General features: G+C 49.3%; 1 protein-coding gene across 1 annotated transcript in view; it reads right to left on the bottom strand.

The window, feature by feature from the left end:
• Positions 1-5,294: 5,294 nt before the first annotated feature.
• MMP14 (matrix metallopeptidase 14) overlaps positions 5,295-11,387 on the bottom strand; it is a 17,750-nt gene continuing 11,657 nt past the window's right edge. The window contains exons 6-10 of the mRNA XM_027843098.1: positions 9,992-10,152; positions 9,669-9,807; positions 9,366-9,516; positions 8,114-8,229; positions 5,295-7,720 (exon numbers count right to left, since the gene is read on the bottom strand). Coding sequence (XP_027698899.1) covers positions 7,392-7,720; positions 8,114-8,229; positions 9,366-9,516; positions 9,669-9,807; positions 9,992-10,152 — 896 coding nt within the window. The 3' untranslated portion in view covers positions 5,295-7,391. The remainder of the gene's footprint in view (positions 7,721-8,113; positions 8,230-9,365; positions 9,517-9,668; positions 9,808-9,991; positions 10,153-11,387) is intronic.

Below are 11,387 nucleotides of genomic sequence, written 5' to 3'. Positions count from 1 at the left end.
GGGGCAGCTAGGTGGCTCAGTGGATAGAGCATCAGCCCTGAAGTCAGGAGGACCTGAGTTCCAATCTGGCCTCAGACACATAACATTCACTAGCTGTGTGACTCTGGGCAAGTAACTTAACCCCAATTGCCTTACTGAAAAAAAAGAAAGTTATAGGTTGAACTCATTATATACAGAACTTAAAATGAAAAGTGGTATATGAGAGATATGTTTCATGAGCAATCTTTTTTTCTGATCTGCCATCTATTTTCAAATTTTACTTGGTGTTTGTTAAGTTCAAAATAAAAATTAATCAGAGCTGCTGACATCCTCTAAGCAATTTTCTTATGTGTAAAACAGAGACATGATATTTCTCCTTTGCAGGATTGTTGTAAGAAAATCATTTCCTACATTTTGTAGTACCTGACATAGAAATGTAAGATTTTTTATGTTAAATAAAGAATGTAAATTTCTCAAAGGCTGGGACTGTTTCTTTGTTGTTTTCCTGTTCCCAGAACTTAGGTGCTTTGCAGGCAGCAGGTGTTTGATAAATGTTTCTTTGAGCTTGTCTTTCTTTGTATCCCCAGTGCTGAGCACACGGTAGGCTCTTAATAAAATTCTTATTGATACTTATCAGAACTCTCTACTGGGGTCAAGAGCTTTCATCTTTTAGTATGAAACAGATTGAGCCTTGCTGCTCAATGTCTGATGGCCTTGGCATCTCATGGGGAAAGTCATTTATGCAGATGTTGACAGGCAGGACTTTTGAAGAAACAATTCTTCTGATATTTGTAATTTCCCTGGCCTTGCCCCATTCCTTCACCTGGCCCCAGACCATAGTCTATCCCATGCAAGGGAAATAAATGCCCTTTGCATACAAACCAGGAAGACAGCAGGATGTGACTGGTCTTATGAGGCAGTGTTCCTGTTTCATTCTTTTTGCTCCTGTCTAGTGAGTCATAAGCTACTTTGGGCCTTTAGAGGAAGCCTATTCATCTCTCTGCCCCTAGGTCACTGCCCCTTCCGTCCTCCTTTTCTGTTCTGTTCCCACCACCCTAACTATGAGTCCATGTGGTAAGCTCCTCTTCCCCTCTGGACCTGTGACCACAGGGCCTTTAGTGTAGTGGGAGGAGTAAGGAAGCTGGTGGGAATTGGTGTCCCACTGGTCTTCAGGATGGTGGGCCAGAAAGCCCAGTCCCTTTGGGGTCAGTTGAGGAAACCCCTTGACTGTGGTATCTCCAGGGGGCCCAGGAGAAGGTGGCAGTGGAGGTTTGAGGGGGTTGGGTCTTGGCTTGGGGAAAGCCTGGCCTGGGAAGAGCTCAGCCATCGGCTGTGGGCCAGGGTGGAAAGTATGTGTGAGTGAGCTCATTTGGAAAGCTGCAGGCCTGCTTCCCTTCCCCCTTTTGGGCTGTGGGTCTTCCCGGTGGCTCCTGAGACTGTTGGGGGACAGGAAGGCAGCAATCCAGCAAGGTATCCCCAGGACAGGGCGTGGGTTTATGGGAACCAGCCTAATAGATGTAAAATCAGAGCCAGGGGAGGGGCCACACCAGTGACCATAACAATGGAGTAACTTTGGCAAGGACTTCCTTCAGGGCCCCCAGAGAATGGACTGCTCTCTTCTGATTCCCAAATCCTTCGGAGCTCCTTTCTCGGCCAATGATTATCCCTTCAGGACCCCAGGAAGCCTGCTGCCCCTTCCTGGTCTTGAGCTCTCTTATTTGAGTGGAGAGCTGGGACGAACCCCAAAGCAAAGAGGATTCTCTCTAAGCTGAACAAATGTCAACAGATATAGTTCATGGACATCCTTACACACGTTGACACTTACAAAGTACCCCACAGAGACCCGTAGACACCCAAACTTGAAGAGCCTGGAATTCCCATCTACACGGGAACACGTGAGGCAGTGTTGCCCAGTGGTTGGAGAACTGGCCTGGGAGCCAGGACGACTGCCGCTGACACATACTGGCTGTGTGATCATGGACAAGTGATTTAACCTCTCAGTTCTCTAAGCAAGTCTCTGGGACTAATAAACCGTAGAGAAGGTGGGGACCTGTATTACGAGAGGCACATGTAGGGTGAAAGACTCAGAATCAGAATAGGGATAAGGAGGTGAGGAGGGGGAAGGGGAAGGGAGGAGTAGAGGTGGCTGGCTCAAGGGGAGGAGGGGAAGTCAGCCATAGGGTTCCCTCCCTTCGATGACTGGGCTTGGTTCAGCTCTTCCCTCCCCATCCCGCTGACCCAGCGCCTGGCTGGCAGCCCTGCAGGCGGGGAGCCTCGCTGGCCGCAGGAGTCTCTGGAGGAGACGAGAGATGACAGGGGAGTCCCTGGCTCCCCCTCCCCATTAAGAGGAGGGGGTGAGGGGGGAAGGACACCCTACCCTCTTGTGGATATCCTTGCCCCCCAGTTCTCCACTTCCCAAACCTCTCCCATCTTCAGCCCAGCTCTTTCTCACATGGTGCTGCTTTCGAATAAAGGAACTTGGAATAGGAAAAAGTGGGTCAGGCCGGGCTGGGCTAGTTGGGTCAGGGAAAGATCCAAGCAGGGCCAGGTGGCTGTTCTCTCATCCCATGGCTTTTTCTTTCCTCTTCCTCTTCTTCCATCCATTATCCTTGTCCTTCCCCTACACTGCTCTGGCCCAACCCAAGCAATACACTCTGGGGGTGGGGGGTGAGCATGGGACACAACTCCATGTTTCTGTTCTCTCAAAGGGGCAGGATTGGGGCTTCCCAAACCCCAGTGTGATACAGCACAAGTGGTCTGGAGGAGGTGAATTTGTGGGTTCCCTCTGATGTTGCTGTGCTTATGTTGAAGCCACTCTTACCTCGTTCCCCCTCTTTTTTTTTCCGCCTGCCCTGTCTCTCCCACTTGGCTGCTGAGAGCATCTTGTGATTGCAGAATCAGCTCCAAATAATTTTCCTCGTGATGGGGAAACCGCACTCCAGCAGCAGGAGCCCTGGGCTCCCGTCCTCTTTTCCCTTGGCTGCCCCCCTCCCTCTAGGCTCCACCATTCTCCTTCACTGGCTCCAGCTGTGTTTTGCAGAACTCCCACTGGAGAACATCTGTAATTGCCTCCAGATGTGCCCCACACAAACACAAAGGGGCCATGAGCTCATCTTTGAGCACCATGCCACACGAACTACCCTGCTACCTTTGGAGGCTCCCCCATCCAGGCCCAAATCAGGTCACTCAGGATCCCCTCCCCCACTGAATTTCCCTAAATGAGGAGGGGCAGGATGTCTCTGATGGGCGATTCTGGCCCTACCCAGACAGGGGCAGCAGTCCAAACAGCTGTTGGCAGGGGAAAGGCAGGGGGCCGGGCATAGGGTCAGGGTTCCTGGTTGGCAGGAAGGTGGGAGACCCCTTCTGCCAAAGCAATCAGACCAACCCAGCTCTGCAGAGCAGCTGAATAAACTGTCTGGGCTAGAGGAGACTAGAGGTGGAACCTGAGAGCCCAGAGAGGCAGGATAATGGGGAGAAAAGGAGCCAAGGGAGCCCCGGGTGCATAGGATGGGACTGAAAGGGTCTGGGTCAGGAGTGCCAATGTGGGGGTATGCTGGGTCTTTCTCTCCCTTACCCCCTCCCAGAAACCAGGGGTTAGACTGGGCTACACCAAGGGAAGAGGCTACTCTTCTCCAGCTGGGCTGACTCAGCATTGAGTTTTTCCTGTCTAAATGAACTGTGAGCTGACTATGCTCATCTTCCTGGTGGGATGGACCCACAGGACAGTGAAGCCTATTCCTGTGGTAGGGAGGGAAGGAAAGGAAGATGGGATTGTGAGTTGGGGGCCCCTTCCCTGGGATTCTCTTTGTTGGAAATGGGATTCATTGGAGAAGATTTTGATTAAGTATATTTTGTTCTGCATAATTCTTTTCTAACCACCCTAGCCTTCTAGCTTTGGCACCGGCTGTTCCCCATGTCTGGAATGCTTTCTTTCTTTACCTGTACCTCCCGGTTTCCCTGGCCTCCTTCAGGACTCAGCTCAAATCCCACCTTCTGCAGGAGGCCTTTTCTGGACTGCCCCCACCCACCCCATTCCGCCCTGCTATTGTTTTCCCTCTGAAGTTACCTTTCATATTCTTTTGTCTCTCTCTCCCTTTCTTTCTTTCTCTCTCTTAAATGTACCTAGTTAATTTCATGTTGTCTTCCATATTAGATGTGAGCTCCTTAGGGGCACAGGGACTTTGTTTTTGCCTTGGTTTGTACCCTCAGCACTTAACACAGTGCCTGGCACATAGTAAATGCTTAATAAATGTTTTTTGACTGATTGACCCTCCACTGGGTTGGAGTGGCAATCCTCATGCTCAATTCATTCCAATTCATGCCAAATACCCCAGTGAGGTCAGGTTTTTGCCCCAAAGAAGCTATGTGGCTATTTCCCTCCTTCTTGATTTCTGGACTCTTGAGCCTGAGAGGTGACAAATGTGTAGAAGACTTTGGGTGAACCAGCCTGAGATTGTACCCTATGAGGCTTCGAAGAAGGTTGGAAATCCCCACTTTGCTCAAGGTAAAAGGGAAATGAGAATTGATGGCTAGATCACATGCACGCACGAGTCAGGAAAATTTAGGAAGATTTTCCTAGATGTCACTAGCTTGACCACTTCTCTGCCAACAGGCCTTCCAACATGTCTCAGCCTCTCATGTATTATGGTTCATTCTCTACCCTAAACTGGGTCAGGGGAATGAAAAAGCAGCCTTTTCATCACCTCCAGGAATCCGTCTTCTGACTCCTTCAGGGTAGGATTCTAGGAGTTGTCATATCCACTTCTGAAGAATACCCAAGCCCCACTTCACAGAAACGGAAGGTAAAATTCTCCATCCATATGCACCCCTCATTCTCTCCTCCCATAGCACCATAGGATTCAGAGCTAAAATAATAATAGCTGGTATTTACATAGCCCTTTAAGATCTGCAAAGCATGTTACATGTATTATCTCATTTGGGTCTCATAACCCAATGAGGTAGGTACTACACAGGTAATGTAATCTCCATAGTATAGATGAGGAAACTGAGGTTCAGAGAGTTAAGTGACTAGTCTGTGGACACACAAATTAGTAGTATTTGTGACCCAAGTCTTCCTATCTCTAAGTCCTTTACTTTGTCCACTGTGTCATCAAAGAACATTAAAAGAAGCTGAGACCTCTGAGGGTGAAGTGACTTGTCCAGGGTCACACAGCTAATCAGTGGCAGAGTTTGTTTCAAAGCCAGGGCTCATGGATCTATAACTTTTCCCTTGATCTTTCCTCCCCACACCCTTTTCTTGGCCACATGGACATCCAAATCCCAGCTACCCCTGGAGAGAGTAGTAATCACTTGGAGAATGTGAAACACTTTTATTCTTTGTGAAAACATTGCAGGATTTAAAAAAAATGTTCTCCTCAGAGGGGACTGACCCAGACCCGCCCTGCAGGTTCCTGGGGTTAAAATTCCCTCCTTCCCACCCCCGCCCTCCATTTCCCATACCCTTTGTTAACAAAAAGGAACTATTTTAATGGAATCATATAATAATTATAATAAAATATACATTAAAAAAAAACAAAAAAAAACAAACAAGAAACAGAAATTTAGCCGAATTGCCAGCACCGTTCACCCCATCCCCATGATGTGCCCCACCCTCTCCCTTTCCCCCCCTACCCTTTCCCCCTTTCCCCTTCCCCACAGGGTTCCTCCCTCTCCCAAGTCCCCCAGTACCATGTCCACCTTCTGGTGGCTGAAGGAGTTTGGAAATGGACAAATTGGGTGGGGAAATGGGAGAGGAGGTCCAGGACAAAGAGGGGTAATATTAAGGTTAAGGTGTGAGAGGAACCATGGATGTGAAGGTGCGCTAATGTCACTCAGGAAACACCCAGGCCTGAGAGCTAAGTCCCAGTCCTCCCAGCACTGAGGGCTGAGGCTGCTCAACTCTTCTCACTGGGGCCAAGATTTGTCCCAACCATTTAGGGTCAGAGCCCAGGACCCCAGCAACCAGGCCAAACCTCTAGAGAGGTTTCACTGGGCACTGTTCCATCCAGGCTCAGGACATTCTTACTCTCTCTAGGAGCTCTCTGACCATCCTCTCTATTATTCTTCATTCTTCTCCCTCTGGTTTTCCTTGAGTCCCTCTCCTTGGGTACTGCTCACATGCAAAGTTGTGGGGACCATTAAAAAAAAGTCTCTCTTCTTTCTTAACCAGCCCCTTTCTCTAGCCTTCATAAGTGCTCCTCACTAGTCAGTTCCAGGCCCCCCTTGGCAGCAGCTACACCCTCCAGTTTAGTCTTTTGATTTGGTTTATTCACCTTTATCTTCTCTTTATCTACTCTTCCTTATCCCTGCCCCTGGGTCCCAGCCCCAGCTCCACTCCTCATCCATGTGGCTCTTGCTTCCATTGTTAACAGTCTTTCTTGTGGCCATCGCTGGGCCACTGATCCTTTTCCCAGTTTCTTCTTCCTCTGTATAGCTACACCCCTGAGTTTCCATGACTCTGCCCTCTCTCCTTGGTCCCATCCCTATCCTCAGTAGCTACCCTATGGCTCTTCCAACCTTGGTTTCCCAAATCCAAGGTTAAGGTTTGGAAGGGGACTGAGCAGGGACAGAGCTGGGGAGATGGTAAGTGGGGCAGCTGAGGATTTTACCTCTACTAAGTTTATTCCTTAAAGGTTCAAGCTTTTTGCCTTGTAAAGAAATTCCTTGGAGTGAACAGGTGAGTGGAAAAGAAACAGATGCTTCCCATAGGGAGGGAGATGGATTGACCTAGCAATGCTGAAAGCAAAATGGCCACCCTGCTTTCCTTTGTCTATGTTCCAACCCCAATAGTTTGGGATGGGCAACCCTGGGAATAAAATACTCCGTCCCATACAACCCCGCTATCTCTGCCCCTGGAGATTCCCTCAGGGCCTTCTACTCTTTCCTTACTGAGGTTCATTTTAGCCAGAAAAGGTGGTGGGAGGCTGCCAACTGGGCAGACCTGGGGTCTGTGGGGCTGGAAGTATGCAGAGCCTCCTGAGGTTAAAGTTCAGAGGTGCAAGGTATGTCCAGGAAAGGAAAAGGAGCGGGTGACCCAGACTTTGACCTTCACCAGGGAGGTCAGAGAGTCCTAGCCTTCAAGTGCAGAGCCCCCAGGATGACCAGCAGGGGAGGGGATGGCACCAAGTAGGAGAGCTCCCCAGAGGGACAGGGGACCTCTATGATGCTACTGCTGCTCAATACCCTAGGGACCTGTATAGTGATGAAGTAAGGGGAGCAGAGGGAGGGGAAGGGCACGAGGAAAGGGATCGGGGGTGAAAGGGACAGAAGGAGAGTTGTGGGGCATCAAGGAGACAATGAGGAAATATGGGACCATCCCTCCCCCTACACCCGTCGCCCTGGCCCCCAGAGGCAAAGTCTGTGTGGTGGGGGTGGGCAGGGGAGGGGTGCCAGCCCCCCGGCCTGTTGGGGGGTCAGACCTTGTCCAGCAGGGAACGCTGGCAGTAAAGCAGCTTCTTGGGGGTTCCATGGCGTTTGAAGAAGAAGACAGCCAGGCCAACAGCAATGACACAGAGGAGCAGGAGCACAGGGAGCACGACAGCGGCCGCGTTCACTGAGCCACTGCCCTCCTCGTCCACTTCGATGATGATCACCTCAGTCTCTTCCTCCGTCTCATCAGGCCGGCCCCCAGAGGGGCAGCCCATCCAGTCCCGAAGTGCTGATTTGGGGTAGCCTGGCTCCACCTTCAGCTTCTGGTTATTGAATTTCCAGTATTTGTTCCCCTTATAGAAATAGGTGAAAGCTGTGGGAAAGGGAGAAAGTGTGTTGCGGGATCATGGGCAGGAAGGAAGGTAGGAAGGCAAAAGGAGGAGAGGGGTTGGGGAGAGACAAGGAAGACAGAGGAACCCCAAGAAACAAGAAAAGGCCCAAAGAGAGGAAGAGATGAAAAGAATGCTCCATTAGTCTGAGATCTACACTTGCTGTCATTGTGCAGTCTCCTTCCTTCCTGTCCTCCCTGGCTCTCTCATTTTTCCTTCCTCACCTCCCATCCTTCCTGCCTTATATAGCACCCTAAGGTTTAGAGCTAGAAGCAAACCTTAGAGAGAGATCCTCTAGCCCAACCCTCTCAATTCACTGATGAGCAAACAGAGGCCTGGAGAGGCCAGCTGGCTTAACTGCTTCCTTGGTCTCTCACCTTCATCACTGCCCATGAATGATCCCCTGGGGGATTCAGGAATTCCTTCCCAGACTTTGATATCTTTGGGGTACTCGTTGTCCACTGCTCTGAACTCCTCATTGAATCGGTAGTACCTGAGGGAGAGCAGGAAAAAGGGTCAGTCTAAAGCTGTAACAAACAACAATAGCTAACATTTACATAGTGCTTTAAGGTTTGCAGAGTATCTTCTCTAACTCTTACTGCAACCCTGAGGTCAATGCTGTTATTATCCTCATTTTACAGATGAAGAAACTGAGGCTCAGAGAGAGAGGTTAAGTGACTTTCCCAGGGTCCTACAGTCAGTAAAAGTATCTGAGGCAGGATTCAGGTTTTTCTAAGGCCAACTCTAACTCAAAGTCTAGTAATTTTGACGTTCAGGACAAGTGAACACCCCACCTCTGTCCCCCAAAATGTATGCCCAAATTGACATTTTAAGGCAAATTCAGTTGCGATGAGGAATTCCTAGGATATTCTCTCACAAAGGGAAAGATCTTAGGAAAATGTCTTATGAGAGGGAGACGGAGACCCTAGATCATTGCCAGGTTGATGCTGAAGAGCCTGTCCAAGGGAGAGGGAGGGTCAGATTACAAGGCAGGGCTGGCCAAAATTTCACTTGGAATGTGGCTGCAGTGAGTGAGGGAATTGGACTGTTTGGTTGCTTCCTACTTTAATTATTTTTCCTAACTAGGTGCTAAGCTCAATTATTTCTATGCTGCTGAAGGAATGCAAATGTGGTCAGCACTCTTTAAATTTCAGGTCCCTTGGGGCAGGGTCCCAGTCATCTCATCTTTAGTTATAGCTGTGCATGTTGGGTAGAGGGCCTGCCTGCCTGATAATAAGGGACTGCTGCCTTGGGGAAAGGGGAGGGCCTGGGCCTCCTACAGTACCCATGATTAGCCCTCAGATGAACCACCACCAGCCTTTAATCATAGAGTTTGACCAGAGGAGGCCAGACAGCCTGGGCGGGGCTGGAGGGGGGGAGCTGGGGTGGAGAGAGGGAGGGGTGCTGTGGGCAGAAAGCACCAAATGATCAGGTCTGAAATGATGACCGGGTCACATCCCACTGATTTGATTCAGCACCTGATTTTGGCTGTTGTTGCTAGGCAACAGCAGATGGCCAGTCACTGTGTGGGAAAGATCTCTGCAGGGCTAGAAGGGTGCCTTTCTCTGGGAGAGGGCCTGGATGCCTGAGGTAGGTTTTTTCTAGGGGGATGGAGAGCGGGGTCCTCACTTGTTTCCCCGAAAGAAGTAGGTCTTTCCACTGGGCATCCAGAAAAGAGCTGCATCGATCTTGTCGGTGGGTAGGCCTCGTCCCAGCTCCTTGATGTGCTTGGGGTAGCCAGGCTCCAGGGAGGCCTCATCAAACACCCAGTGTTTATCTCCTTTGGAGAGGGAAGCAAGAAGGACATTTGTGGTTAGTTCAGGCTTCAGAGACCCACAGATTCACTGATGAGTCTGTTCTTCCAAAGGAGAGGTCTCCACCACCCTAGGACCCCTAGAACCTCTGGGGTCCCTAAGCCAAATGCCTGGTTACCTTTGAAGAAGACAAATTTGCCATCCTTTCTTTCATAGGCCGTGTTGACAGAAGCAGGCAGACCCCTCCAGAACTGACCAATGGGCATTGGGTACCCATCCATCACCTGGTTATTCCGAACTCGCCAGAACCACCGCTCCTGAATGGGACAAAGGTAGGCAGAGGAGATGACCACCTGGATCTGCTGTCCCTCACCACATTTTAGTCACTGAGCTATTCCGATACTGCTCTTTTAGGTCTCCTCCCACTTCCACGTCAAAATCCCTTATTTCTCCAAACTCTAGGTCTCCATCCCCATCAGCTTTATTCTTGCTTTGCCTTACCTTGAAGACAAACATTTCCCCCCGAAGCACAGCCACGGTGTCAAAGTTCCCATCACAGATGTTAGGTCCATAGGTGGGGTTTTTGGGCTTGCCTGGGACAGAGGGCCTGGAGGTGGTCCTGGGTTGTGAAGGATTCTTGGTGGGGGATGCAAACTTACTCCCTGGGACCAACAATAGGTGCACATCAGACACGGGTTCAGTTTGGAAAGGGCAGTACAAAAGGGCAAAGATCTCTTCTAGGAAAAGATAAGAGTGAATTCTAGAAAGACAGGAAATGGGGAGATGGAGAGACATGGAGCATGAAGAAATAGAGAAACAACATTAAAAGACGAAGAGAGATTGGGTGTAAGGAAAAGAGACACAGGGTAGAAGGAGTTGTGATGATATGGAAGAGCTTGTTTGTGAGGAAATGGAGGAAGATCTATTAAGCACCCGCAGTGCCAGGCATTTTGCTAAGTGCTGGAGATACAAGGCCAAAAAGGAAACAGTCCCTGCCCACAAGGAGCTTCTATACTGATGGAGGAGACAACACACACAATATAAGTATGTAATAGTATGTGTGTGTGTGTGTGTTTATATGTATATGTAAGATAGAAAATAGAAACAAGGTAACCTTAGACAGAAAGATACAAGTAGCTCGTGGAGAGTGAGGGTGGGATCAGGAAAAGCCTTTTGTGGAAGGCGGCATGTGAACTGAGTCTTGAAGGAGATTCAGGGACTCATTCCCCAAGGTGGACATGAGAAAGGGAGAGCATTGCAGGCAGAAAGGATGGCCAGAGCAAAGACAGGGATGGGAACTGGAGCATCACGGGTGAGGAACAGTGAGTAGGCTAGTACATCTGGACCACAGAGTGTGTGGTCGGGAGCAATGTGTGAGAAGACTGGGAAAATAGGAAAAAGCCGAGTTGTACAGAGCTTTAAATGACAAATAGAGGAATCTGATTCCAGAAGTAAAAAGATAGGGATATGAAGAGGTAAAGTAAGACTGCAAGTGAGGTTTGAAGAAGTGAGGCTGGGAGAGATGGGATGAGGAGATGGAAACAAATGGATATAAGGAAATGGAGAGAGACTGGGTATGAGGATGGAGAAAGACGTGATGTGAGGAAGGGACCAATTAGATGTGAAGAGATGAAGAAACTGTGAAGAAGGGAGACACGTGATGTGCAGAGATGGAAAGGGACTGATAGGAGAAAATGGACAAAGATGGGGCTGGTGGAGATGGGAAGAATGAGTGTGAAGAGGGATATAGGGAGTGTGAGGAAATGGAGAGAGATGGAGAGGGAGGAAATGAAGAGACCAAGAGAGACTTCTAAACTGTATTCAATTAAATTAAATTCAACAAGCATTTACCAAGCGCCTACTGTCTGCCAGGCACTGTGCTAGGCAACAAGAATAA

Source organism: Vombatus ursinus, unplaced genomic scaffold (assembly GCF_900497805.2).
Source record: "Vombatus ursinus unplaced genomic scaffold, bare-nosed wombat genome assembly UNPS02014894.1, whole genome shotgun sequence".
Taxonomy (NCBI): domain Eukaryota; kingdom Metazoa; phylum Chordata; class Mammalia; order Diprotodontia; family Vombatidae; genus Vombatus; species Vombatus ursinus.
The sequence above is the reverse complement of the archived record's forward strand: the minus strand, read 5'-3'. Positions and strand labels throughout refer to the sequence as shown.